A 26,917-nucleotide genomic window follows, 5' to 3' on the forward strand; every position below is an offset into this window, starting at 1 on the left:
CATCATCTTCGCTACTCACGTATGAATCGTTGAGGTATACCCCCTTGAACAATAGATTTGGGGCAGATACTAGGCCTTGCCCCATGCTGAAACTGAGCTGGAGGGCCTTGGCTTTCTCGTGGCTGAGGTATCATCGTTTAGGCTATGATTTCTACTTTTGTCTGCTGAAGATGACGATAGGCCAGCATCTCCTAGCAATGTACGAGGCAATATACGAGCTAGACTGCCTTGGGGTCAGAAGAGGCGGTTGTAAAATATCAGCTTGAGCCGTATAAGGGAGGTATATAATTCCCCTCACAGCTTGGTGGAATAAGTGCTAAATATCTCTACAGAAAGCAGATATCAACAGTATTCTTTTGAGAGGCTGATATCGAGTCGTCATGAGATTTTCATACATCACCATCTTGGCCAATTTACTTGGTGCTGGCATTGCCTATACCCATTACTCCTACAACCCATCGACAACGTTGCGACCAATTGCCACACGATCTCAAGCACGCAGTATCTATGGGCCTACGCCTACCGGGACACCATGTGCAGGAAATACCCCTAATGACAGATCTATCTGGTGCAATTACAGTATCGACACAGACTACGAAAATGTCGTTCCTGACACTGGTGTTACGCGCGAATACTGGTTTGAAGTTAAAGAAGCCATGCTCTCTCCCGATGGATTCATGGCCCCACGCCTAGCCATGACCATCAACGGCACCTTGCCTGGCCCACCTCTCGTTGCAGACTGGGGCGACTGGGTGACCGTCCATGTCACAAACCATCTGTACCAGTCAATGAATGGTTCGAGCATTCACTGGCATGGTATTCGTCAGAACTACACAAACCCAAACGATGGCGTTCCCTCGCTTACCCAGTGTCCTATTGCCCCCGGATCAACTATGACCTATAAATGGCGAGCTGGCCAGTATGGATCCTCGTGGTATCACTCTCATATTGGTCTACAAGCCTGGGAAGGTGTATATGGGGCTATTATTATCAATGGACCGACAACTGCAAATTATGATGTGGACAAGGGCGCATTGTTCCTGAGTGATTGGACACATGAAACTGTGAACCAATTGCACCAAGATGTCCAACTACGGGGCCCTGCCAAAAAGTTGTCAAATGGACTCCTCAATGGCAAGAACATCTATGGGAACGGTACAAATAATACTGGGTCTCCTTTCCACATGAAAGTAGGACAAGGCAAATCCTATCGGTTGCGACTCGTGAACCCTTCTATCGACACGCACTGGAAGTTCACTATTGACAACCACACAATGACCGTGATTGCAATGGATCTCGTTCCTATAAAGCCGTTTGTCACGAATGTCATCAGCCTTGGAATGGGTTCGTCTCTTGGCCTCATCCCATCGGTTCAAACGTACAAATTCAGCTAATCCTATACTTAGGTCAACGCTATGATGTTATCATCACAGCTAACCAGGAATTTGTAGCCGAATCCTTCTGGATGAGAGCTATACCAGCTGATAGATGCTCCCAAAACGAAATGGCCGGCAACATCCGAGGCATCGTCTACTACGGCAACAATCCCAAACAACCGCAGACGCAGTCATTCCCCTTCACGAACGTATGTGAAGACGAGCTTTTGACTAATCTCGTTCCCCACGTCCCAAAGAATGTCGATCCGCCAATTTCACCAGTCTGGGGTAGTAATGTCACTGTCAGCAATGTCAGGAATGCACAGAACTTCTTCCGCTGGCGGTTCAACTCCACCTCGATGAATGTGAGCTGGGAGAACCCGACCCTGATGCAAATCTATCACAACGCGATAGGCTTCTCAAATTCAAGCGGCGTGATCGAGTTGCCTTTCAAGGACAAATGGGTGTATCTCTTCATCCAAAATACCGCCGTCACTCATCCCATCCACCTTCACGGTCATGACTTCTCTATCCTGTCACAAGGACAGCCTGGACCAGGGAAGCCACGATGGGATGGTTCTATCATTACGCAGAATCCCCCACGCCGAGACACGGCTGTGCTGGCCGGGAATGGGTGGCTGCTTATTGCTTTCCAGACGAATAACCCCGGCGCTTGGTTGATGCACTGTCATATTGGATGGCATGTTGACGAGGGTCTGGCCTTACAGTTTATTGAGCGGCAGGATGAGATTCGGGATCTCGTTGATAATGCTCCGTTTAATAAGAATTGTGCTGCGTGGGATAGTTATGTCAAGACGAAGAATATTGTTCAGGAAGACTCGGGGGTTTAAGAGGGATTTGTGTGCTAAATGATACCTTGGATAGGACAGAGAGAAGGGTGGTGTATTAAATACATATATTTGAATTGTGGTGGTCATGCCGGTTTTGTCTGATTATTATGGGTATTCTTTCCTGAATTTTCATTTTCAATATCATCAATTCATGCCTCAAAGCTAAACGAGATACCGTAAGCTATAATTCAAAACTTCTCAATTGAATCACGCGGTTTGATATCAGGCGTTGGTGTTTGTTCAGTGTGCCTTGGACTCCTAACACCCAGGAGAGGAGCATGCTGCTAAACCTCATGTTTCAATAAGGCAACTAACAGGATCAGACCGATGTTGCGTATCATGTGAATCGACCCCAGAGATTCAAGTTCATGAGAGCTCTCAGGGTCATGCAGATGACTATTTTAATATGTACTATGTAGGAATTGGGAGAAGCTTCCTTGGAGTGATTGGGCAGGGACCTCGGTATTAGGGTATACACTGAAGTAACTACTAGTACACTGAGTACTTCCCGTTTACGGAGTAACTACCTAGTTTTATTAATACAATAATATAACACTGCGTTGGGCAATATGTTGTAGAGTCTAGTAAAACTTATAGATAGACTAAAATAGATAGCCGAATATCGATATCAGATACAATCACCTTTGTTATTTGTCTCCATTGTGTTCATTATCCGGCGCACACGTGCCTACCCGCTTCAATTTGACATATCCGAACCATGGATCTCGACTTATAGTCAAACGTAAATATTATAGAATAAATGCTGAATGATTTACCTATGTTGTACCCAAGGAGGGTAGGCCATATCATAAAATAGGCGAGATGAGATCAAAAGCAAGGGATGTTCTAGAACTTGAAAGGCCCATGGGGGTCCAAGTGCGCCCCCCCCTGTGGGTAACAAATTACGTAGACGTATACGTACGTAGAACACACATGAACTCTTAGAGGTGAATTACACTCAAAGTCAAGACACGTCTTTATAGATGCCATCTCACATGTTTATTTTTCTTTCATGTAGAAAGTTTTTTTTATCAAGATCAACAGACCCCAATTTTAAACACGATTCCAGCATGACAATGGAGAATAGCACCTCAACCATAAGGCATAAAGGAAAGACCCGGGATAAACCACCCGCTAGAGTAAAAACAAAACCCCAAATCACAAAAATACGTGCCAAGAAGAGAAAGGACATGCAGAAAACACAAGGAGGCCATCAAGACATCACGTTAGAGGAACCAAAAAAATACACACACATCGAGGTTGGATCCGAAGGGTATCAAAGGGGAAAGGAAATAGGTTTTGCGACAGAACACATGGCAAGAAACTCGGACAAAAAAAGAAACAAACAGACATCATGCATACGGACCAAAGATCACAGAAGGATCAGATAGTTCGAGGGCGCAATACCAGTATCTCCATTTTGTTTCCGAGCCTGCCACCATCGGCCGCTCACATCGGATACTTCCAAGATCTCGTGCTTGGCGAAGCTGATTTCATTGGCGTCTTCCGGGTTGGCGTCATATGAGTAGATCGCCTTGGCCCGGTAGGGGTAGTCTGTTGGTTGGGGCACTTCGCTCACTTCTTGGTCGCCGTTACCCGGAGTCGGGGGGTTGGGGGTGCCAAAGCGAGGCGCAGAAGAGGATCGTTCGGCGCCGGGAGCACCACCGGGATATCCAGAGACGGGGGACGAGGTCTCGAAGCCGCCTAATTGGGCGGAGGTATACATCTGCGGGGTGTTGCCGGTTGCCATGGTGTCTGGGCGGGCGCCGAATGCGCTGGACATGGGGCGGCTGCCACGGTAGGAGGGCTCGGCGGGTTGTTCCTTGTTCAGGGCGAAGGAGTCGATGAAGCCGCGGTGGGTGGCTTGGGGTGTGGAGCCAAAGTAGAAGATCCAGATGATGATGATCATGGAGAGCAGGATGAAGCCTGCGCCTGCGGCTTGCATGGAGCCTTGGTTTTCGTAGATCAGGTTGTTTGCGCTCGTAGATGTTAGGACAAGACCACAGCCAAGGTAACCAACGATCTGGAGATATTGTCAGTATTAGAGCCTTGTTATGTTCTGCATGGAGGAGTCGTCATACCGCGACGCCATACACGTGGCCCGTGTCAGTGCCAAAGGTCGTGATGAGGCCCACAATGACACAAAACATGTATGAGATGGCCCACCATGAGTAGTTGGGATATTTGGTTTGCACATCGGCAATGATAGATGCGATAAAAGCAATGAGCCATGCCAGCTAGAATTATGTTAGTCAATGTTGGGTCGCGTAGGGGGAGGTCGAACGAACAAGTGCAATCGAGACGGTCGCGAGCGCGAACGGATCGCCAAGAATATTGCTAGGCCGGAATTTGGCCATTTTGTTGGATTTGTTGGATTGGGGAGCGTGTATAAAGGGAAGTATGAGATAGTCGAGAAAGAGGGAACGTGGATGAGCGATTTGCTTGTATATAAGGGTGGAGAGGGTCCTGAACGAGGCGGACTGGAAGGAGCGACGGTGGTTAGTTAGTGTGTGGAACGACAGTGAGTTGAATAAATGTGCAATGAATTATGATAGTGACAGATACAAAGGAAAGTCCCTACAAGATAGGATTAAATTACCTTAAAAAGACTGAAGTGGGTTCAGAGACAATCTGGGGGGTGAAGAGGTTGGGTAAAAGAAAGAAGTTCCCCTTACAGAGAGGCAAAAACAGCACCAGGCTGGGGAAAAGGAAAGAAGATAGAGAGAATACAAAAAGAGTGGATATTGAAAGTTGAAAGAGAGAGAGGAGAAGCGATAATAAGAAAAGGAGGGAAAAGTGGCAGTGGAGTCCGGGCCCCCTGGAAATCAACGGTCTCGATTCTTTGGAAATTAGGGAAATTAGGGAAATTAGAGAAATTTCAATGGTAATTATACAGTCATATTATGAGGATTATTATGTTAATCATTTTATTTTCCAAGGTGATTCCCCCTTGAATTCATCTCTCAGCATATTATGTATTTATGGACTTGATGTGGAAATCTATAAATACTCAATCTTAGTCACCTCCGCTTTATGAATGCCTCCTCGGTACCTGAGCCCGTATGAATATGTAGCTTTCTAATGCTGAAAGGGAAACCAAACTTCATCAACCTGGGGCTGTGGCGCAACGGTAGCGCGTGCGACTCCAGTTCGCAAGGTTATCCGTTCAAATCGGGTCAGCCTCATGTTCTTTTTTGTTTTTTTTTTAAATATTTTTGATACATCTTTAATATGTATGTGTATGTTGTCTCGATTTTTCTTTCCTGTGTTATTGATCCAAAACCCTGTCCGTCCCACTAGGTCAGCCCGTTCGTTAGCTATGCACCCTATCAAAATTTCGTCTCAAAATTTCAAACCCCTATAAACGCCCTTCATAGTCGTCTATTCCGCTTTATATTTATACTACGAGGATTGCCGTAGATAGGTTCATAAACTGTGAGAGTTCAACATTATTATAACCAATGGCTTTTGTTTTTCAAAAAGAGCAAAAAAGGGATGATAACTCTATATGAACCCTAAATAACCTGAGGTCTACCAACTCTACTCCACATACTCCGTATACTCCGTATACTCCATATATTTAACAGAGAACCTTGATAATAGTGCCGTGCGGCAGCGTACGGTGCCCGTGCTCTTGTATCTTAAACGATTTTTTGACCAATCGTGGCTTTCCTATGGACATGTAATATTTGCTTTTCTTGTAAAAAGATACAGCGGACTATGGTGCAACAGTAAGTGAAAATCATCACCAAATTGGGGCTGTGGCGCAACGGTAGCGCGTGCGACTCCAGTTCGCAAGGTTATCCGTTCAAATCGGGTCAGCCTCAATTCGTTTTTGTTCCTTCAATTGATTCGGAAATTCTGTTTCTCACCTCTATATTATCTTTATTTTTCTTCCTCTAACTGTAATAATCTTTTTGGGTTTCTACAAAGTTTGGCAACCCCTGTAGACTAAGTATACTAGGGGCAAACCAGTGCCGTCGGTTTATGTCTGAGGTGTAACCACGAAAGCCCTAATTAGTTGGTTAGAAATCTCAACATATCATCTGCTAGAGGACTACACCCTTATTGCCATACCGCCTTATTTGGATAAGAATTCCGGTACCTTGGAACTCATACAGCTAGCTATTCTACTATATCTGTGGGTGTCATCATAGTGAGATCCATATAACTCGTAGAACCTTGGTGTTAAGACCTTTACGGTATTCGACATACTTTCCCCCGAATGACTCCTTATACTTGAAAAATCCAAGATGCCCTTGAATGCCATCTTACCTGGTATGCACAATAGGAAGACCTCTATAGGTATGGTGTTCCGATTAGGTAGTATAACCATCCAATAAACACGCGCTACTCAGATGCGATTAAGTCCAGCTCAGTATGTACTTTTATATTTGCACGTGCTAATAGCTATATGCAGCTCTCTTGTAAAAAAAAAAAAAGGAAACCTAACCCAACCCAACTAACTCTCCAGTGATATAGTTAGGTAGAATTTACTTCTAATAAGAAGAAATTAGAAAAAAGAACATGAGGCTGACCCGATTTGAACGGATAACCTTGCGAACTGGAGTCGCACGCGCTACCGTTGCGCCACAGCCCCAGGTTGATGTAGCTTTAGCCGCTTTGTGGTTTTATAAACGTTTACCTCTTGAGCTACTTTGGATTTTTATGATTCTACGCATATACTCCAGCGCTGGTAGCCTGTTCCACACAACACCACATCATTTAAAGGCAACTCAATCCGTAATCTTTATTCCTAACAAGTCAGGAGTCTATGTCGCTCTCTACATCGTCAGCCACAATTTGCGGGGAAGAACCTGGGGTAGACTAGCGCATTCCAGTTGATTTCAAATGGAATGAGGGATGTGCATGGTATATATGGCATTTGAGATAATTTCACATGTGGGATGGTTTCACCTGGTCGATGAAGGGGCTCTGGGCGATAGACAGCCTTGCATAGGCCACATTGGGATGTATCAGATTATCGGCTTGATCGAGCTGGATATATATTCGCTCGTATCCACAGATGTAAACCTGAACATGGACATGGACATAAATGTTGTAATATTGTAGATTGAATTCCTCCGTGTCGTATGCTAAACCGGGGAATATCCCACCTACGCTGCCGAAGATAAAAGCACCGTACGCCCAAATCAGAGGTATCATAACAAAAAACAAAACAAAACAAAACAAAACAATAACAATAACAGCAACCACCACCACCAGAGGCATCCCACCCTTCTAGCTGATCATGGAATACCACTTGAAACAAAACATGTAGAAAATAGTACCCTCTAGACCTCCTCCTCCCTCCCCTGCCTAACAACCTCCTTTCTTCTAACCTCTCTCTCGACATCCTCAAGTCTTCCCTCCCACTCAGCCCAGCACTCCCCACTCCCAACAAGCCCTACGTCATACCAGCGCTGTAGTATGCGCGCCGTGCGCACCCGTAGTTCCGAGATATCGGCCGCCTGCTCACTCTGCGTCTGTGCGAGCCGATCTAGCTGTGGCTGTAGGTCGATTAATGCTGCAGAGCTCTGCGCGTCCGGCACGGGGAGGTCGTTTAGCGATGTAAGACGTGATGCGGTTTCAGGAAAGGCGGTGGCATAGGAGAGGACTATTGAGGCTAGGGTTTGGGTTGTGAGACCTTCTGGGATTTGGTGGGGTGGTGTTGTTTGGAAGAGGACGGGGTTGCGGTCGTCTGGTTGGGTTTGTGTTAGTATGAGATTAAATGAGATGGGTTGGTTGGATAGCTGAGAGAGCGAGAGAGCTCGTTATGCAGATACCAGGAAACATAGGGAGTTCAAATAGGAAGAGGGTAAGAGATGAGAGAGCATGTTGTGGTGGTAATGTGCGTGATAACATGAACACTGGTTACATACGGAGTTGTAGGACGTCCCGTACGGTTGGTACACTCCGACTAAGCCGTTCTAGTTCTGACTCTAGCCGTGCGAGTCGACGGGAGACTGTCTCATCAAGAGATGCGGGCTTTTCGGGCGTGGTAGGGACGCCGGTCCAGTCTGTGGCACCGGTGAGGAGGTAGGTGAGGCGGCGTAGGCGCGCCTCGAGGAGTTCGATGGTGGCCCCTGCCACTGCGTCACTTTCGAGGGCCATGGTCTGTGGAGATCAAAGATCAACTGAGAGAATTGCGAGGGGAATTGACTGAGGAAGGGTGCCAGAAGCTTGGTGAGGTCCGGTGCAAACATGGCAAAATGTGGGGACAAGCTTATCAGTACAAAAAGTGTACAACAAACATGAACCTTAGGTTTCTACACAACCATCCATCTACTATAATATGGGATTCTTTATACCGGATCGACATCTAGGAATTGGCGGCTACAATATGATCCTTTGGCACATGGCCTCGGCTTGACATTGCTCTCTCTACAGTATACATATTTATCATTCACTCATCATTCATTGGCTTCCCCGCACGCTTCATTCAATGCTACTTCACATGCTCCATATGATGTATTGCATCCTCGTCATCTGAATAATTCCACTCTGGGTCAACCTGCGAGACAGCGGGCGCAGTGGAGTTGGTTGCGGCAGCATGATGACCTAAGAGACTCGCTCCACTCTTCTCCTGCATCTCTTGGCTGGGTTTTGGCTCGTTGTCGAACCCAGAGACCTCATAGTCGAAGACATTCACCTGTGTGGCCTTCTCAGACATTTCAGGCTGTTGTTCTTTGTGCTGAGTTTCTGCGTTGTTCGATTGCGCCCAGGAATCTTCCTGGTCACTAAAGATCATGGTAGGTGTATTCTCGAATTCGCCCCCAAAGGCATCGTTGTCTCTGTTCACGAAGCCCTACTTCCAGTTAGCCAGGAACCCTGGAACGATATGAGACAGACTGTGCATATTACCTGAAGCTGAGACGGCGCAGGGTCCACTGGTGCATTCACTGCAGCCTCGCTCGCATAAACGAGTAAGACAGAACTCCACTCTTCACGTGCGGCTTGGAGTACTTCAATCTCTTGAACTTTCCGAACAGTATAGCCAACAACCTCGCCATCCTGTGTAGCTGTAGTGTTACCTTGGGCTTTCCGTTTCTCGGCTTGTCGGGCCTTCCCATCTTCCGCCGAGAAGCTGATACGCCACCACTGGTAGTCGCTACTTTTTTCAGTGTCCGAGTCTATATCCATCAAGTGTCCTGGGGCAGTTGTGTTGGGATTCGATAAAACATAAGTCACATGCGGCTCAGTGCATACGCCTCGTAGCGTATACTTGTGGACAGGGGGATCGGAAGGTGATTTGGGAGGTTCGGTAAGTGTCTTTGATATCTCACGGAGAGACTCCATGGCACTCTGTTTTCTAAGTTCCAGTCCTGTACTCGGAATATTAGCTAACGATATGAGCATGGTAGTAATGGCTATCTTGACCTTTGAGCTTGGCTTCTATTTTTGTGGCAATTGCTCTCAATTCTTCTGCGACTCGCATCGTCTCTGGACCCGCCGCCCCGGAGCTGGACTGACCAGACTCGCGCGCTTGCTCCGGCGCAACGAATGGCACCGCATGGGCAGCTTGTTCAAGGAGTTCCGTGATCGTCGAACTGCCCACGGGTTCCCGTGGGTTGGTGTAGCGATGTATGAGTTGTTCGAGTTTCAAGACATCTCCCTGTATCTGCTGTCGTTTTGCACGGAACTCACGAGCAAAATCTCGGCAGCTGCTAAGATACCGATCTGGATAGAACACAGAATGAATATCCACACCCACAGGGTTTGGTTTCTTAAGGGCATCAAGTCTAATGACTAGTACCTCTGCTAAGTGTTCAAGCCATGCGTCGTCAAGCTCGTTCCCCGGGCTGTCAGACCATAAAGCGGAGTCCAAAACTTCATAGAGCGTTTGTCCATGGTCCTGCTCAACGGGAGGCTCAAAAGTGAAGAGCTCCTTGCTATCGGGCTCAGAGAACTCGTCAAAAAGCTCTTTCCTGTATGCATGGGACGTGAATATGGTTGCCAGTGGATTTTCAGGATCTGCCTGAATAGCTGCACCGTGCCATGCTTCCAAAAACCTGGTGACGCTCTCCTCCGAGTCTGCTGAGAAGGACGACATGCTTTTGAGTTTTGCTAAGCTGTCGCTGCTTCCAAAAGCGCGTTTCGTGGTATCCATAAAAGCCATCAGCCGCTGGGTCTCATGTATGATATCATCCCAGTCGCTATCCCTAACCTTGCCATCATTCACCGTGACAATCTTTGGCAGGTTAATCGGCTGCCCATTCCACCATTGCGGCTCATGGCCATAGTCAAACAGCGGTTTGTTCCGCAAGAGCAATGCTTCCCGCGCGAGAGGAATACTATGGAGAATTGTCAAGAGCCCTCCTAGGTAAATGCCGTCTGGGTTGGGGCGGATGAACGCAGGTTCGCCCTCCACTCTTTTGCGGTCTTCTGGGTCTGGGCTAATCATGACTTCTTCGGAGGATGTGTTGAATAAGGTCATCGCCCAAGCGCCTTCTTCGTAGTGATCCCGGGTTGCTTTGTTGAACTGCGGCTGCTTATTCGACGCCACCCCGGTTTCCTGCTGTCCAATGTCCGACTTCAATGACATAGCAACTGCTTCCTGTAATTCCTTTTCTTCGCGTTCCGCCAAACTGAGACCTTGTCCGGAGCTTTCTATATGGTTCAATAACCGCAAATTAGTATACCTCTTGCTGTTGAAATGCCAAGATTGTGATACCTTTCGGGGCGATCGCGACAGAATCTTGATATCCAGTATTTTGTTCCGGTGCGCGTATGTCTGTTCGTGAAGGAGGACGAGAGGGCGGTGCTGTCGCTGGCATTGGTGGCGCATTGTCTTGTTGGGCAAAATCCCATGCTGGGTGGGGGTTATGTTAATTCCCAAATCGAGTTCCCATAAGGAAGGTGACCTTACATGAACCTCTGTTCTCATTCCAGTAACTAGTTATCGGCTTTGATATGTCAGATTATAGCCATGAGTTGCTGCGCGTCGCCAAACTTACCTTTAGCTGAGACCCTGTTGGATCTTCGAAGTACGCGTTGATCGCTTTCTGTGAGTCAAGGTTGTTTCCCTGTATGCAATAAACTTAGCCCAGATACTATTTACCTAGTGGCAGTGTCCTACCTTCAAGAAGGCGATGGCTTGTTCGCGTGTCGTGCTTGTGAAGCTGACAAAGCTGGTGATAGCTTCTTCGGTAGGTTCAGAAGCCATGACTGCGCTGAAATTGGAAATAGATCAATATACAAGCATGACAGGGATACAAAAAGAGAACAAAGCAAAGAGTTGGGAAAGAGAAGAAAGCAGCGCAACGGAGCTTCCCCACCGCCAAGCGTCATTCCGCTCTTTGTGTCTCCTCGGTACTTTGTCCCTCCCTACCTAGATCATCTTCACTTTTTCAGACTAAAATATATGTTAGGACTTTCTCAGATATTTCTTTCACTTTTTCTTATAGCCTATTTAAAGTCTAGGGGTTTACATTCACAACGAGTATATATTTCGAGAACTCATTGTCTCTTTCTTCGGTCTTTGGCCTACTCCAAGCCTTTACACAATACTATTTATGGCTAAAACGAAGCAGTGCATAACAATAGCACTTGGGCTATATGAGAGTCAAAGCAAGCGAGTATAAAGACCCTTCTCTCCCCCCGCCAAATAATCATTCATCACACATTCTAAACAACACAGCATCCAGCATCCAATCCAGCATTGCATTTCGCTTCCACCCTTACAACATCCGTAAAGTGTTATATCCTTTAACTGTCACAATGGCCCAGACACGCAAAAACACAACCAAGAAGGTCAATACCCCCAAGACCACCAACAAGAAGGCTGCCGGCAAGGCCGCCACTCGTCCTAAAGTCGACATGAACAAGCTGTTCCCACCCTGGGGCTCTGAAGAAGCGCTGAACCAGACGGCAAATAAGTACGCTACTGATATCATACTAGCCGTGTACCATGACATCAACACCTACTGCAACATAGAGAGACTCGCGGGAGAGAATTTTTATAATTGTCAGATGTTCTTCAACATGCGTACCTTCACAGAAGGATTTGTTGAGCGGGAAATCGGCAACTACATGGCCTGCGTGGAATCCTTCAAGACGGAACATGGTGAGTTCCAACCCGTCACACCTAACAGTAGATTCCTCCAGTTTGTTACTGGGCTCGGATGGAAGATGTTTGCTATCTGTGCCCATGCCGAAGCATTCCGACGAGGCATCAAAGAAGCCGACGATAGAACCTGGAGATTCCTGATCCAGAAGATTCAAGAAAACAGATTGAGTATTGAAGTTTATGCCCACAACCGTAGCCTGAAGTGGCGTAACATGATCTGGATCCACCAGGGCTACCCCATCCCAGGTCTGCCAGACATGAAACCCGAAATCGAAACATACATGCAGTGGAAAGTCGACCACCCTCACCACACCGTCATCACGTTCGATGGCAAGCTGAAGGAGCCCACCTACAAAGGCAAGTTACAGAAACACATTGGTGAGAGTATCTTTGATCCCAAGAAGTGGGGTGGCCAGAAACAGGACCCGACGCTTCGCCATATGTCTGATGGCAGCTCGGCTAACGTCGGACGCGCTTGCCTTATGTGCGGCAATCCTGCTTCTTGTGATTGCCGCGTGGCATCTCGAGCAGGAGAGCTGGTTGAGCTGAGAGAATACCCCGAGACGGGTACTGGTATTCGAGTACTGACAAGATTCAACCGCGGTGACATTCTTGATTTATTCGTGGGTGAACTTCTTCCAGATTCCGTAGAAGAGGTCTATCCCTTGTCGCAATGCGATGATGAGCCCCATACGTCTCCCAATACAGCTCGCATTTTGTGCACGATTTGCCCTCACGAGTTTGGCAACTGGACCCGTTATATCAGCCACTCGTGCCGGCCCTCGACGTCGTTCGTCACCCGCACTATTGGAAACCGAGTTGTGTGCACAGTTGAAGCCATCCGCGATATCATGCCTTTCGAAGAGCTCACTGTTGGCTATGGTGATAAGTACTGGAAGGGTAAAGATTTTGAGTGCCGATGCGGGCACTGCGATGGTTCCGGGACTGAGTAGGACTTGGCTATAGACTGTGCATTTGGAGTTTAGAATAGATATATTGATACTGAATGAAATAGATTTTGGATATTTTATGCGAAAATACGTACAAAGCTCCGGCTATAGAAGGGGGATGATGTAGTTCCTCGGGATCCCCGCAGTTTATTGTGCGGGGAAAGCTCTACTTTCCGCGGACCTGCTCCGTCCCTTTTCTAACTCCTTTACAAACACTTTACTAGCTATTGCAGTGATTTGGCAGTTACAGTTTCAGCCCTTGCATAGAGTTATGAGACAGTCAAGCTAGCATTGGAATACGAACATGAGCTCCAACATTTTTACCGGCATTGGCCTGAGAGGCCGTGTGTCCTGTCGAAAGTCTGGTTTTGGAGGGAGAACCCTTAAGCACGCATTGGTTAGGAGAGGACTACTGACAGAGAGCTATGCGCGGGGGCCATCAGGTGTGAGTATTCTCTGTCCAAACACAATCCAGAGAGAACACAGTTGATGTGAAGCAATATTTATCTGACATTATCGTTTTCAATATACAGCCCCCCTTGATTGAGTCCACAGTTGGTGATCATTTCGCCAAGATTGTCGCGGAATGCGGCGATAGAACAGCGTGAGAACTGCAGTTCAAGATTGGGCAATTTAGACTTAACATACTGACTATACATAGTGTTATCTCAAGACATCAGAACGACCGAGCAACATATTCCTCTTTAGACGCAAGAAGCAATGCGCTCGCTCGTGGGCTGGGATCGGTCGGTGTTGGGAAGGGGGAGCGGGTTGGAGTCATGCTTGGGAACTCGATGGAATACGCTGTGGTACGTTAGGTGGGCATGGAAACATCTAAGCGACCAACAAGGTTAATATCCGTGACCAGGCAACATACGCGTTATTCAAACTTGGTGCCATTTTGGTAGGTCACCCCGCACATTGTGATATGTGACAGTGTGGCTAATAATATGATAGGTTCCACTCAATCCGTCTTTCAATATTGCACAAGTGATTGCGGCCCTGGGCCACCTGGAAGCCAGTCATCTTTTAATCAGCACAGAGTCCAACCTGCCCCGAAAGAAACCACGAAGCAATGTTCCCTTGCTCGATGACCTTGTTGAAGATCTCCACAAGTCAAACTTGGAGTCCGCATTGGTTCCTTCTCTGAAAAAGATCATTATGGTCGACAATTCCGAAGGTCGCGTAGATATATCATCTTATAAAAGTTTGACGCCATATGCATCCATCATGTCCCAACTCACTGCAGATGGTCGCCCACTTCCCGCTCAAAATCTCTCGCCGCATGAGATTGTGAACATCCAGTTCACGTCAGGAACCACATCAATGCCCAAGGCAGCATGCCTTAGCCATCACTCCATCCTGAATAACGGCTCCCAGATCGGCGATCGCATGCTCCTCACGCCAAATGATATTGTCTGTTGCCCACCGCCGCTGTTTCATTGCTTCGGCAGCATATTAGGTTACATGGCGACAGCAACCCACGGTTCAGCCATCGTCTTCCCCAGTGAGTCCTTCAATGCTCGTGCTGCACTAGAGGCTGTCCAAGAAGAGAAATGTACCGCGCTACATGGTGTACCGACAATGTTCCTCGAGCAGCTGAGCATGATCGAGACGAAAGAAATCTCCAGCGAGGGATTTCAACATCTTCGCACGGGCATCGCTGCGGGAAGCAGTATTCCTTCCGAAATAATGAAGAAACTGCACAAGGTACTGAATCTGACTGAATTGACAATCTGCTATGGGATGACGGAAACAAGCCCCGTTTCGGCTATGACAACGACAAACGATCCCATTGACAAGCGGATCTACTCTGTTGGAAAGCTCATGCCACATGTCGAGGCAAAGATTGTGGACCCTGTGGACAAGAAAAATATTCTGCCTATAGAGAAACGGGGTGAGTTGGCAGTGAGCGGGTACCTGCTGATGAAGGAATACTGGGATGCTCCAGAAAAAACCGCGGAGGTGATGATTGCAGATGAATCTGGCAAGGTCTGGATGCACGTGAGTCCATTCTTCTTTCTTCATTCTAAGTAAAGCTGTTTTCTCTGACCCTGGGTTTAGACTGGAGATGAAGCTTCAATGTCACCAGATGGATATATCAGTATCACTGGACGGATCAAAGATCTGATCATCCGCGGTGGCGAGAATATACACCCCCTAGAGATCGAGAATTGCTTGCTAGCCCATGGTGGGGTTGCAGATGTGTCTGTCGTCGGCGTCCCCGACGTGAGATATGGCGAGGCAGTGGCTGCTTTTGTTGTTGCCCGGGACCAAGGTTCAAAGAAAGTCACCGCTGAGGATATTCAGCAATGGGTGCGCGAAAAACTTAGCAACCATCTTAGTAAGTCATAACCTAGGCTACTCTAGGGCTGTATCGTTTCCCATCTTTTCAGCTGGTTTTCAATCATCCTAATGTCCTGTGGACTGAGCTGATGATTTGTTTCCTTATAGTTCCGAAACATGTCTTCTTTTTGGGCCCGTTGGAGTCTTTTCCCAAGACAGCAAGTGGAAAGATTCAGAAGTTCAAGCTCAGGGAGAAGGCAATTGCACTTTTGGCCAAGGGCGCTGCATGAATGGCGAGCATATAAGGCTGACGCTTGACTTTCACAGATTCTATGTGGATAAGAGCATAGCATTGTTGTGAATACTGATCTATGCAAGCTTCATTGTTTATTAGCTAGAATTGTGATATGATCACCGCAGGCTAAATTACGAGCCCGAGTAGATACATCCATACTATTCGTCTTGAGCATTGCCACACATGTATCATGCAAAGGAAGCCAGGTAAAGATCCAAGTAGGGTGTTCACTCTGAAGTGGAGCCCCGATAGTCAGAAATGGACAACAGACAAGTGTCATGCGCAAGAGCCAGTAGCTGAATATCATAAACCTAGAAATGTTATTATAGCAACAGAACGTTCTCAACGATGGTATCAGGTATGAAGATCTGCTGGCTTTTGGGATAGCGACCCATGGCAGCCAGCGGCCATTGCGGAACTTTTTAGATTGTGCCAACACATCCACATCCCAACAGCGAACACGAATTTGTCCATGAGGTAGGAAACTTGAAGACACTGTCAAGTTCATCTTCTGTGGTTTTTCGAGAGTGGGATAGTTCAGAATAGCCGAGTGGTTTTAGATAGACCACCACGGGCAATGATTCATATATAGCATCACGTGTAGCCAGCGAAGTTTGCTAGTCTATGTCTCAGGAGCACGCGCAACAAGTTCCTCTGGATCTAAAAATCCTGAATACCTGTTTCACCCTGGAGATTCGGGTGAGCTTCGTCCCCGCGAGTGTCGTCAATCACCCATTCAGGCTCCTGATCCTCGAAATACTGGTCTTGCTTATCCGTGTGATCATCGTAGTCCTCATTTTGATCAACAGTTGCGTACTCAAAATCAGGGTCGTTGCCCTGCATGAAACGCAGTCCCATCTCCCACCGCCAGAGTCGCTCGCCTTCCTCCTTATTTGGGGGTATTTCATCACGGTCCTCGGCGAGAATCTCCCCATCTGGGCCGCGAGTGTAGCTCATCATAGCGTTAGGGTCCGGGTGTGAGATCGCCTCCATCTTGGCTTCGGAGCGCAGGAGATCAGTTTCCAGAACACCCGAGAACCCCTTTGCCCGCCCCTCGGCTTCTCTTTCTTGCGCTGTCTGGAATCGGCGGATGAGGCGATCGTATAATAATGGGTCTGCGGAGAAGTCGAGCAGGATTAGCAATGTATGTTTTTTTGGTTTTCTTCTGTGTGCAAAGCCAGCTGGCACTGGCGATAAACTAGGCCAGACATGTGTAAAATAATCAACTGGCAATGGGAGAGAAGAGAGCAGGCGGACCGGCTAACTCAAGCCCCGCCGAGAAGTATTCTGGGTGTAAGTCCAGATACCGCTTGCGACGGTTTTTGATGGTGACAGCTTTCTTTGCGCTGGATGAATCTTTGGCCATACACCCGGAATCTTTGGGGAAATGTGGCATCTTTTGGTGTGTTTCGGAGTGTGGAGGGGAGAGGAGGTAGAAAAACGCGGAGCTCGGCGGCAAAAGTGCCTTCATCTCCGCAATAACTTTTTTTCTTGTTGAAGCTTCACTTGATATGTGTCTGTGTTGAACGTGTGTAAGTCAGGGACCTGAATCAAAATAGCTTCTATTATTCATTAGATGTCTATTGCAATAAGCGTGAAAAGGACACAGTTTCAGGTTGCTAGTTACTAACAAGCTTGCAGATGCGCTATCTTGGTTAATTCCTCCGCCACTTCTATCCAGAACTGCACCTGGAAATCATGTCTGCCCAGGAGCTTTTGCGGCAGATTGATGTCCGGCGGTTCACTACCGGCGTGATCTTGCTGATCCTGCTTGCCTTCTACTCGCCCCTTTCCAAGCTGGTTTTGTCTCCGATTTATGGATCCTTCCCCGCGCATATCTTCCATAATTTTGGAGTGGCCATCTCCGGCGGAGTCGGATGGCTACTGAAAGATAAGATTCTTAAGCGCCTGGGCCGTCTCGGTGGTTTCATGCTCCCCGTGTTGGCATTCTGGGTTCCGACTCTCCAGTACTTTATCAAGCAGCAAAGCTCGAAGATTGGTAACCCCACAGGCCCAGTGGTCACGGAACTCTGTGGTTACTATCCTTTGGTGTTGCTGACAGTCGCATATGCCGGAAAGCAAATCCAGACTTCTTTGAGACTCGAAGCCCAGGGCGACGTGGTTGTTGAGCATGTCCCCTTGATAGGTACATATATCTTCTATTCCGCTGGCGAACACATTGCCAAATTTGTTCTTTCATCAATCGTCGGGTCCTCGGTTCTTTTCACCAGAGTTGGCATGCAAATGCTCCTCGCGGCCGCTTACGCTGCGCTCATCCCGTCGAAATGGCTAGTCCTGGCCATTCCTTCTATCATTTTCTCGGTGACCTCAAACGTCCATTTCGCTGGAATGAGTGGTGTCAATTCTGCAATTGAGCACGAAGGATATTCTCTCTTGGCACGACAGGAAGCTTATACGGGATACATTTCTGTTTTGGAAAACCACAATGACGGATTCCGGGTTATGCGTTGTGATCACAGTCTACTTGGTGGACAGTGGACCAGAAACATACCAGGCTACCGGCCTGAGGTGGAAGATCCTATCTACGCAGTCTTTGCTATGCTCGAGGCTGTCCGTCTGGTTGAGCGGGATAATGGTGTTCCCCGCGTTGACGCTGACAGCAAGGCGCTGGTCATGTAAGAATCACGCAAAAAGCATCAATCACCTAGTTTACTGACAAAAAATAGTGGCCTTGGAATTGGTACAACACCATCTGCACTCATCAAACATGGCATTGAAACCACCATCGTCGAAATCGACCCTGTGGTGCACAGGTTCGCCACTCAGTACTTCAACCTCCCGCCAAACCACACCCCCGTCATCGAAGACGCCGTAAAATTTGTCAAGAAGGCAGAGTCCGCCCCGAATACACCCCAGTATGACTACATCGTCCATGATGTATTCACCGGAGGCGCCGAGCCCGCTGAACTCTTCACATACGAGTTCCTGTCAGGTCTCCACTCCTCCTCCTCAAGGAAGACGGTGCCATTGCCATTGTGAGTTGCACCAACTAACAAGCCCCCCGTTTAACCGCACACTAACAAATAAAAACCAGAACTACGCTGGTGACTTGACCCTCTACCCAACCGGTCTTGTCGTCCGTACCATCAAGGCCGTCTTCCCATCTTGCCGCATCTTCCGCGAAGCACCCGGTGGAGATGACGAAGATACCGACTTCACCAACATGGTTCTGTTCTGCAAGAAGAGCTCGAACACACCGATTCAATTCCGTGACCCTGTCCCAGCAGACTTCCTGCGCAGCAAGACCCGTGAAAACTATCTGATTCCTGAGCACGAAATTGACCCTGCCATCTTTGCCCACTGGCCCAAGGCTGGTAGAGCTCTTTTGTGGGCGAAGGAGGTCGGAAGGTTGCACAAGTACCAGGACCGCAGTGCACTCAAGCACTGGGCTATTATGCGAAAGGTCTTGCCTGATGCCGTGTGGGAGAACTGGTGAGTGTTGAAAGGCAGCTGTGTAAAATTTGGAAATCGAAGATTACTTTTGTTCCATCAGAGCATTGTATGGTACCAGATAATAGCAAATAGACTACAAAAAAATAGCTTTCGTTTTTACTAAGAACATTGAAGCATTTTGGGGCTGTGCTTGATAGCTTGACAGCTGTAACCTCAACAGAGAGCATATCTACTTGCTTCGTCTTTCGTATTGTTGGGAAGACATAGAATCACAATTCACAGACTTCATATTGGTATCATTATCTAACACCTGCCGAAAAGCCATGGGACCTCCCTCCACTGCTAGAGCAACAGAGCAGCTGTCTTCCCTTGACAGCCAAAGGTCTTATAAGAGCTCTTTCATCTCCATATATCAAATCGCAGTCCATCGCCAGGAGCGAGAGTTCCGGCCTCTGTATTATGTACGCACAAAGAACTAAAATACAGTGAGAAAAGAATAAATCAAGCCGAGGGGCTGCCGCGGGGACTGGAGCCAGGTTTCTTGACGAGGCCAGCGAAGAAGTTCGCCAGGGCTTGGTTGTGTGCTTTCTCATCATTGCCGCCGGTGCCTGCATATGGGCTCTCTTTCTTTAAGGTTCGGCTAGCCTCGCGGTCCTGGGGTAATGTTTAGCTATGTCCTGGGTTGGGGAGAGGGATAACGCCACGCGGGTAGGGTGCTTACCCGAAGCTTTTTCAACATATCATCGGCGTCCACTTGGATTCCACCCATGTTGAACTGTACAGGGCCGATGTGGTCGTTAACTTTGCCTTCGTCGGCCATGGGAGACATCTCCAGTTGTGGGGTTGGCTGGTTTGAATTCTCCTTTTCATCCTTGGCTTTAAGATCTTCCAGTTTCTCCATTTGGGTTGCGAAGAAATCTTGGAGGTCAGTGGTCTCGATTTCGATCTTGGTCGTGTTGCCGTGGGGGTTGGCTGTGCCTCGTTTGGGGTCATTGATCGTTTGTTCGAACATGGTCACTGCGCTTGTGCCCTCTTCTGCTAGACCGTTCTCGCTTGGCTGGTTGTCGTCTGTTGATTGATAGATTGACTCGGGAGGGTCTTGGATCTCAATTGACCACGCTGTCGATACTCCCTCCATGTCAAATCCTTCCCGAATAATTCGGATCTTACCCCATGAGTCCCAGTTGGCTGGCACCAGGATCTTGTCTCGGTCGATCACGTTATGTTTTAATGATTCTCTTTTCAAAAGAGAGTGTATGCCCAGAGAGGAATGAATCAAGCCCTGAAGAGAGTTTGCAAGGAATGGGGTAGTATAGATGAGCGATGCGCCGTCTGTCTGGGGGTCAGAAAGGAGCCCAAATGGCCAACCACAGGGTAAGAAAGTCCTTACGCTTCAAGAGAATCGTTCTAAGGAACTGGAGAACGAAGTCGAACTGCTCTTCATGCCATCCGTAATCTTTCTCCAATTTTTCGATCTTATCCGCCTACGAACATCGAGGAGGTAAGTTAGTAAAGGGTTATCGACAAATGATCTCTGGATAAGAGTTTACGTACCCCTTGGCAGACAACACACATTGGGATGCCGAGGCCCTCATCCCATTCGCCGGGTCCTAGAGGTATTGTGACCGGACCGCTTGAGTTTGATATGCCACCTGCAGCTGCAGAGCTGGGATCAATTCCCCTTTTACGATCGCGCCACTCCGTCATGGTCTCTTCCATAACGAATTTGGTCTCATCGTCAAGCGAAACGAGCACAGAACGTAGCAGACGGGTCCATTCCCTTAGCCTTCGAACCCACGTCCATGGGTCTGACCAGTCCATCAGGATGACAACCAGCGTTTCCGGGACGGACTTGGGGGTCAGGAGCGGTTTGAGGAGAGGTGCGAATGACGGAGAAGGCTCGGACAGGAGGTACGCTGAGACGCGGGCCAGAGTATCTGCGCGAGGAGAGCATTAGTATAGCCAAAGCTAGTGAAAGAGTACATTTCCATGTACCTTCTTTGTCGGCATCGAGGACATCTCGATATGTGTATCCAAGCGCAAACTGATTGGCGATTGGCGGTGTTTTCCCTTTCCCTTTCCGTTTATCGTTTGCTAAGCTAGGGTCTGCAGATGTATCCGCGGAAAAAGTATCTAGGAATTCCCTTTGGCTGTCCGGCGTGCCACCTATCGAGCTATTAGCGACGTAGTTCAGGAATTGAAAGACAGGACCAGGAATGAGGATGAGCAGGACTAGAATGCTCAGAGGAAAGCAGTACTAACCTAACACTAGCAAGTTCTTCTCAGGCAAGCGCTTCCCGTTGGCAACAGTATCTAGTAGGGAGGACCAGATGTTCTTCTTGGAGCCATCTTTGCTAGTTGGCCGACTGCTTGTTCCAGCCGTCTTCGACCCGGGGTTCGGACTGGAAGACATCGTCTCTAGTCCCACCATGCCTCAAAGGGCATTCACCCTTCCAAATGTTTGTCTCTTTTGTAGTATAGCGGAAATATTGTGCGCGTGGAAATGTGGAGGCGGAGGGGGAGAAAGTCGAAGCAGCGTCGCGGGTCAGGGGAATCCCGAGGGAGATCTGGGATAAATGCAGGTCCACGTGAAACAACCCTACTTTGCGAAAGGCTTGTCGATTGAAATTCCCCCCAAAAAGAGGAAGGTCTTTTTAGTTCACGTCGAGCAGGGGGCTAGTTTAGGTAAAGGTGCGTAAACAATTGATTATTACGGTTCCGCGGGTCTCCACATTTCTTTCTCTCCAACTTCTGCACTTTGAACTACATCTCTCATACATTTCCTCCATGAATTCTATTCGCCAGGTCCAGGCGCTCAATAAGCGCGAGCTTGAGCATGCGATGTAAGTTGAACTCATGTGAAACTCCAGTAAAGCTCTTTCCCCGCTGACGGTCCTACCTTCCTATAGACCCCCAGAGGCGTCATGGCATGCAGATTACCGCGACACAGCCTATATCTACATCGGAGGACTCCCATTTGATCTATCCGAAGGTGACATTATCGCAATTTTCTCACAATATGGAGAACCGGTGCATGTCAATCTAGTCCGCGACAAGGAAACAGGCAAGAGCAAGGGATTTGCCTTTTTGAAATACGAGGACCAGCGCAGCACAGATCTTGCTGTGGATAATCTCGGTGGTGCAACAGTTATGGGCCGTTTGCTTCGGGTGGATCATGCGCGCTACAAGCGGAAGGATGATGAGGAAGAGCAGGACAATGTCGCTAAGTTGATGGGAGAACCGGCTATCACCGAGAGCAAGGGCAAGGAAACCGATCGGAGAAGGGGAACCGAAATAGAAGAACGGCGACCGATACTGAAAGAGGAGAAGGAGCTGGAAGAATTGATTCGGAACCACGATGAGGAAGATCCGATGAAGGAATTCCTCATTGAGGAGAAGAAAGAAGAGGTTGCTACTGCAATCCAGTTGTGGAACAGCACCAAGAAGTCGTCTCGGCGGCGCGACGACAGCAGAGAACGGCCAAGCCGACACCACCGTCGACACCGCTCCCGTTCTCCTCGCGAGCGAAGGCATCGAGATGATCGTTCTCCAGATAGGGAGAGGCGATCTCGCTACAGGTCATCCGAAAGAGAAAAATCCAGAAGGGACCGATCGCCGAGGAAATCGCGCTCGCCCGAGTCCCGAAGACACCGAAGTGATCGGGATAGACATGATCGCCGCCATTGAAAGATATACGCGATATCATTATAAAGTCTTCCAAGGTTAACTACAGCGCTAGACAACTTTCTCGCCACGATTATCTCCTGCAACTTGGGCCACTCTGGCCAAAGGGTGTTTCTCAGTCTAGAAAGCGATGCAATGATTCGAGCTTGATGCTGCCAATGAACTGCGTGCTGCGGGCAAGGTATTTATCACTTGCTGTGCGATATACTGCCACCCTTATTGTGACAGTCTGGGGGCTTTCCTCTGTCAACCACCAAGATATCTTTTCCAGCCATCCCGAAAACAATATCTTTTTCCTTCCTCGCCATCTCGAAGCACAAATTTCTCCCAACGTCCTTCTTTCCCAGACCCGACTACCAATAGGGTCTGGTCATCGCACCAGCCTATGAGGCCTTTTTGAGGCCGGCCAAATGATGAGATTGGTGGCATATGCGACGAGCTCAGATTGGCTTGCTCACCAATCTCAAAATGTGCGTTGGCAAATGAATAAACATCCGAAAAGACACGAGGTAGCAGGGGGATCTTGCCAAGGATTCCCCATTTGTGGCTAGGAGGTGCTTCCTCGGATGCTGATGATGGTGACTGGCTGCGACGAGCGGCAGGTTGTTGGTGGGGGATATCAAAGATGTGGAGAGTTGATTTGTCAGATGTTACTGCCAGCAAAGTATTGGACGGCGAAAAAGAAATTGAGAATACCACGGCGTGGTCAACACCGCGTCGCAATTCTGCCAGCTTTGTACAATTCCCTGTAGCGAATATCCGAACCAAAGTCCCCTGTACAGATGTCAATAACTCATAGATGATCACAGCTTAAGAGAACTTACGGATTCACTCGCAGTCGCCAGCATTTTCCCATTTGGACTCAGGGCCATAGCACGCAACGGTGTACTATGTGCAGGTATGATGCTGATGTTGCCGGTCTCTAGCTCTACCATTTGGACCTGGCCCGGAGACCGACCAGGGAAGGCCAGCACCTTTTGATCAAGACAGGCCAACCCTAAAGGGTTGTCGGAGGTTTCAAAGACGGAAAGCTTTTGTGGAGGGTTGGAGAATGCAAAGACATGGACGCCGTTCAATAAAACAGCAACAATCTTTGATTTGGAGAGACGGACACCGAGGACGGAGGTGCGGAATTCAAGTGTGATGGCCGCTTTCTGTTTGGCATCATCCCATATAACCAACTAAGGGGGTGTGTGAGCTTAGATATTCATAGATTGTGATGAGAGTGATTGCTTACCTTGTTCTGTGGAAACTTGGGGTTTTTTCCACCACCGACAATAGCCAAGTAGTTCGACTGGCCAAGCATTTCCGCTATCCCGATGCCTGCCTTGAAATCTGGAGTGCAAATAACACGATCAGGGTAAGTTCTTTCAATTTTGGTACATTCTTAACCCGAAGATCAATCGCTTACCTCTCAAAACCTTGAGCTCGCAAGGGTTGGCATTATATACTGTTTAGTCCCTTATCAGCCAGAGCTTCATAGTTCATGATATGAGCCAGCTTCCAAGATTCTCCTGGTAACTGACTCAAGGATTCCTTACCACAAAATCCCGTGTCCAAGCCCACTGAGAAGCAGGTGTTATCATGATTAAATGTTGCTGAGAGTGAATATGGCCCGATGGACTCATCGATAGATTGGCGAGTATTCATTGCTGTATGTCAACGAAGCATAGTTCAAAAGAATTTGTTGATGAAATAAATAGATGTAGCTGGACTCCGTATAGTGAAGTCCCAAAGCCCTAATAAATAGGCGATCTTAATGATCTTTCCAGGTTCAAAAGCTTCCAAATGCTTCAAAGGATGTCTGGGATCCCCAAGCTTAATCGATAAGAGCAATGCGGGCAAGATCCACATCGACGCCTCAGGCCGGTGATTATGTAATCATACGGTTGCCAGAAGCGACCCACTTTGATCAACCCCTGAGTTGTTAACGCCAGTTGGGGATGGAGGCAGTATCATGGAAATAGTGGGAATACCCAATGTATAATTGACAATTCACCGTGATTTGTTTTTTTTTCTACATCCACTTATTGTGATTGATCAAGGACCTCGGGAGCTTTGTAGAAGTAAAAAAGTAGACTGGAGAAGAAGAGCTGTCCCGTGATTGGCCTATTTGGGAAAGGGGGAAACACGAACTGTCTTTCCCCCCTACTCTCTCCAGACTCTCAGGAGAGCCAAGTTTCACACCATTCTTCCTCGTTATTAATTCCTTGCTTTGGACGTCTTTCTCCGGACATTTCTTTAATCTTCCTTTAGCCCACAATGTCGTCAGCCCTCAACGCGGTATGTGCATTCCCCTTTTAATTCGGAGCTTCCCGCTTTCTTAAAAAGTTTCCCAAGCTAATTGCAGGCCCGTACTCATTCCGGGTAGATCAAGATTCGTCGCAAGAAGAATGTCAAGAAGGGAATCCAGTTCTGTTTGATGGTCTGCGGCGCCAGTGGAACAGGTATGGTTGAAACGAATTACTCGAATTCCAGCGACTAACAGTATCTCCTTTCTGCGACAGGCCGCACCACTTTCGTCAACACTCTCTGCGGCAAGCAGGTTCTGGAGGGCAAGGATGCCGATGATGCTGCCAATGCCCACCTTGAGGAGGGTGTCCGCATCAAGCCTGTGACTGTCGGTCAGTTGAAACCGCCCCCCGCGCGCGGTGCTTGTATCAAGCTATCAATACTGACATCGGGATGCCAGAGCTTGAGTTGGATGAGGAAGGAACCCGTATCTCCCTGACCATCGTCGATACCCCCGGATTTGGTGACCAGATTGACAACGAGGCCAGGCACGTACACACAGATGCCCCACGGATGTTCATGGACTGACTTTTTGTGTAGCTTCGGCGAGATTGTCGGTTACCTTGAGCGCCAATACGATGATATTCTTGCAGAGGAGTCGCGAATTAAGCGTAACCCTCGATTCAGGGATAACCGAGTGCACGTGCTGCTCTACTTCATCACACCCACCGGCCACGGTCTGCGTGAACTCGATATCGAATTGATGAAGCGCCTTTCCCCCCGTGTTAACGTCATTCCCGTCATTGGAAAGGCCGATTCTCTCACCCCCGCCGAATTGGCCGAGTCCAAGAAGCTGATCATGGAGGACATTGAACACTACCGCATTCCCGTCTACAACTTCCCCTACGACATCGAGGAGGATGATGAGGACACTGTGGAGGAGAACGCCGAGCTCCGTGGACTGATGCCCTTCGCTATTGTCGGCTCAGAAGACTTCGTTGAGATTGACAACCGGAAAGTGCGCGCGCGCCAGTACCCATGGGGTGTCGTCGAGGTTGAGAACCCTCGTCACTCGGACTTCCTGGCTATCCGTAGTGCTCTGCTCCACAGCCACTTGGCTGATCTGAAGGAGATCACTCACGACTTCCTTTATGAGAACTACCGTACCGAGAAGCTCAGCAAGAGCGTCGATGGTGGTTCCGGGTATGCCTCTCCTGATACTGGAAATTTCTACGATCAATATGCTAACGCATGGATGAGCAGTGGCTATGATTCTGCTATGAACCCCGAGGATCTTGCCAACCAGTCTGTCCGTCTTAAGGAGGAGCAGCTCCGCCGCGAGGAGGAGAAGCTCCGCGAGATTGAAATCAAGGTACAGCGTGAGATTGCCGAGAAGCGACAGGAGCTGTTGGCTCGCGAGAGTCAGCTCCGAGAGATTGAGGCTCGCATGCAGCGCGAGCAGCAAAGCCAGGGCAATATGGGCGAAGCAGCCAACGGAGAGGCCTAGATATACCCTGTCGACGATGCGGCTCATCCAGCTGGGCGCCGATTCGCAATGTGATACCGTTTGTGCCAACATGGACTTTTATGGCACCAACAAGTTGGCTTTTGTTTATGGGATAATATTGACTGTTTATTCACGTTAATAGCTTTTTTCTTCTTTTCTTACCTTTGCGGGGATGGGTCACCTCAACATAGATTACGGCACTCCGGTCATGAATTGTGGGTGCAATGCTTCTCATTTTCTATGGGAGACAGAA

The 26,917-nt window shown here is 48.3% G+C and overlaps 11 protein-coding genes across 11 annotated transcripts; 5 read left to right on the top strand and 6 right to left on the bottom strand.

The window, feature by feature from the left end:
• Positions 1-380: 380 nt before the first annotated feature.
• Positions 381-2,227, top strand: N7447_002656 (Multicopper oxidase type 3; the record flags this gene model as incomplete). Its single annotated transcript, XM_057226931.1, has 2 exons — positions 381-1,344; positions 1,407-2,227. 2 exons carry the CDS (start codon positions 381-383, stop codon positions 2,225-2,227), a joined length of 1,785 nt encoding a protein of 594 aa, XP_057090947.1.
• Positions 2,228-3,599: 1,372 nt separating this feature from the next.
• sho1 (osmosensor SHO1) lies at positions 3,600-4,584 on the bottom strand (the record flags this gene model as incomplete). The annotated part of the gene is made up of 3 exons (XM_057226932.1): positions 3,600-4,250; positions 4,309-4,464; positions 4,516-4,584. 3 exons carry the CDS (start codon positions 4,582-4,584, stop codon positions 3,600-3,602), a joined length of 876 nt encoding a protein of 291 aa, XP_057090948.1.
• A 2,937-nt stretch (positions 4,585-7,521) lies between these two features.
• On the bottom strand, positions 7,522-8,341 carry N7447_002658 (putative nuclear distribution protein RO10; the record flags this gene model as incomplete). The annotated part of the gene is made up of 2 exons (XM_057226933.1): positions 7,522-7,928; positions 8,110-8,341. The coding sequence occupies 2 exons, from the start codon at positions 8,339-8,341 to the stop codon at positions 7,522-7,524; spliced, it is 639 nt and encodes a 212-aa protein (XP_057090949.1).
• Positions 8,342-8,675: 334 nt separating this feature from the next.
• N7447_002659 (ubiquitin-associated-like domain-containing protein) lies at positions 8,676-11,393 on the bottom strand (the record flags this gene model as incomplete). Its single annotated transcript, XM_057226934.1, has 7 exons — positions 8,676-9,035; positions 9,092-9,552; positions 9,608-10,837; positions 10,902-11,039; positions 11,097-11,133; positions 11,185-11,253; positions 11,307-11,393. 7 exons carry the CDS (start codon positions 11,391-11,393, stop codon positions 8,676-8,678), a joined length of 2,382 nt encoding a protein of 793 aa, XP_057090950.1.
• Positions 11,394-11,947: 554 nt separating this feature from the next.
• Positions 11,948-15,822, top strand: N7447_002660 (uncharacterized protein; the record flags this gene model as incomplete). Its single annotated transcript, XM_057226935.1, has 8 exons — positions 11,948-13,245; positions 13,649-13,691; positions 13,780-13,850; positions 13,908-14,055; positions 14,115-14,150; positions 14,204-15,250; positions 15,311-15,590; positions 15,701-15,822. The coding sequence occupies 8 exons, from the start codon at positions 11,948-11,950 to the stop codon at positions 15,820-15,822; spliced, it is 3,045 nt and encodes a 1,014-aa protein (XP_057090951.1).
• Positions 15,823-16,487: 665 nt separating this feature from the next.
• Positions 16,488-17,223, bottom strand: N7447_002661 (uncharacterized protein; the record flags this gene model as incomplete). Its single annotated transcript, XM_057226936.1, has 2 exons — positions 16,488-16,942; positions 17,085-17,223. 2 exons carry the CDS (start codon positions 17,221-17,223, stop codon positions 16,488-16,490), a joined length of 594 nt encoding a protein of 197 aa, XP_057090952.1.
• Positions 17,224-17,525: 302 nt separating this feature from the next.
• N7447_002662 (spermidine synthase) lies at positions 17,526-19,284 on the top strand (the record flags this gene model as incomplete). Its single annotated transcript, XM_057226937.1, has 3 exons — positions 17,526-18,463; positions 18,515-18,809; positions 18,883-19,284. The coding sequence occupies 3 exons, from the start codon at positions 17,526-17,528 to the stop codon at positions 19,282-19,284; spliced, it is 1,635 nt and encodes a 544-aa protein (XP_057090953.1).
• A 458-nt stretch (positions 19,285-19,742) lies between these two features.
• Positions 19,743-21,654, bottom strand: N7447_002663 (dynein family protein; the record flags this gene model as incomplete). The annotated part of the gene is made up of 6 exons (XM_057226938.1): positions 19,743-19,895; positions 19,963-20,573; positions 20,632-20,725; positions 20,796-21,178; positions 21,237-21,407; positions 21,504-21,654. The coding sequence occupies 6 exons, from the start codon at positions 21,652-21,654 to the stop codon at positions 19,743-19,745; spliced, it is 1,563 nt and encodes a 520-aa protein (XP_057090954.1).
• A 374-nt stretch (positions 21,655-22,028) lies between these two features.
• On the top strand, positions 22,029-22,928 carry N7447_002664 (IST3 family RNA-binding protein; the record flags this gene model as incomplete). Its single annotated transcript, XM_057226939.1, has 2 exons — positions 22,029-22,084; positions 22,151-22,928. 2 exons carry the CDS (start codon positions 22,029-22,031, stop codon positions 22,926-22,928), a joined length of 834 nt encoding a protein of 277 aa, XP_057090955.1.
• Positions 22,929-23,171: 243 nt separating this feature from the next.
• Positions 23,172-24,575, bottom strand: N7447_002665 (phosphatidylinositol-3,5-bisphosphate binding protein HSV2; the record flags this gene model as incomplete). Its single annotated transcript, XM_057226940.1, has 5 exons — positions 23,172-23,699; positions 23,750-24,106; positions 24,163-24,311; positions 24,337-24,375; positions 24,467-24,575. The coding sequence occupies 5 exons, from the start codon at positions 24,573-24,575 to the stop codon at positions 23,172-23,174; spliced, it is 1,182 nt and encodes a 393-aa protein (XP_057090956.1).
• A 612-nt stretch (positions 24,576-25,187) lies between these two features.
• aspA (uncharacterized protein) lies at positions 25,188-26,664 on the top strand (the record flags this gene model as incomplete). Its single annotated transcript, XM_057226941.1, has 6 exons — positions 25,188-25,208; positions 25,297-25,372; positions 25,433-25,549; positions 25,618-25,705; positions 25,758-26,360; positions 26,421-26,664. 6 exons carry the CDS (start codon positions 25,188-25,190, stop codon positions 26,662-26,664), a joined length of 1,149 nt encoding a protein of 382 aa, XP_057090957.1.
• Between the last annotated feature and the right edge of the window lie 253 nt (positions 26,665-26,917).

The sequence above is a fragment of the Penicillium robsamsonii genome (assembly GCF_028829455.1).
Source record: "Penicillium robsamsonii strain IBT 29466 chromosome Unknown utg000001l_segment0_segment0, whole genome shotgun sequence".
NCBI classification, from domain to species: domain Eukaryota; kingdom Fungi; phylum Ascomycota; class Eurotiomycetes; order Eurotiales; family Aspergillaceae; genus Penicillium; species Penicillium robsamsonii.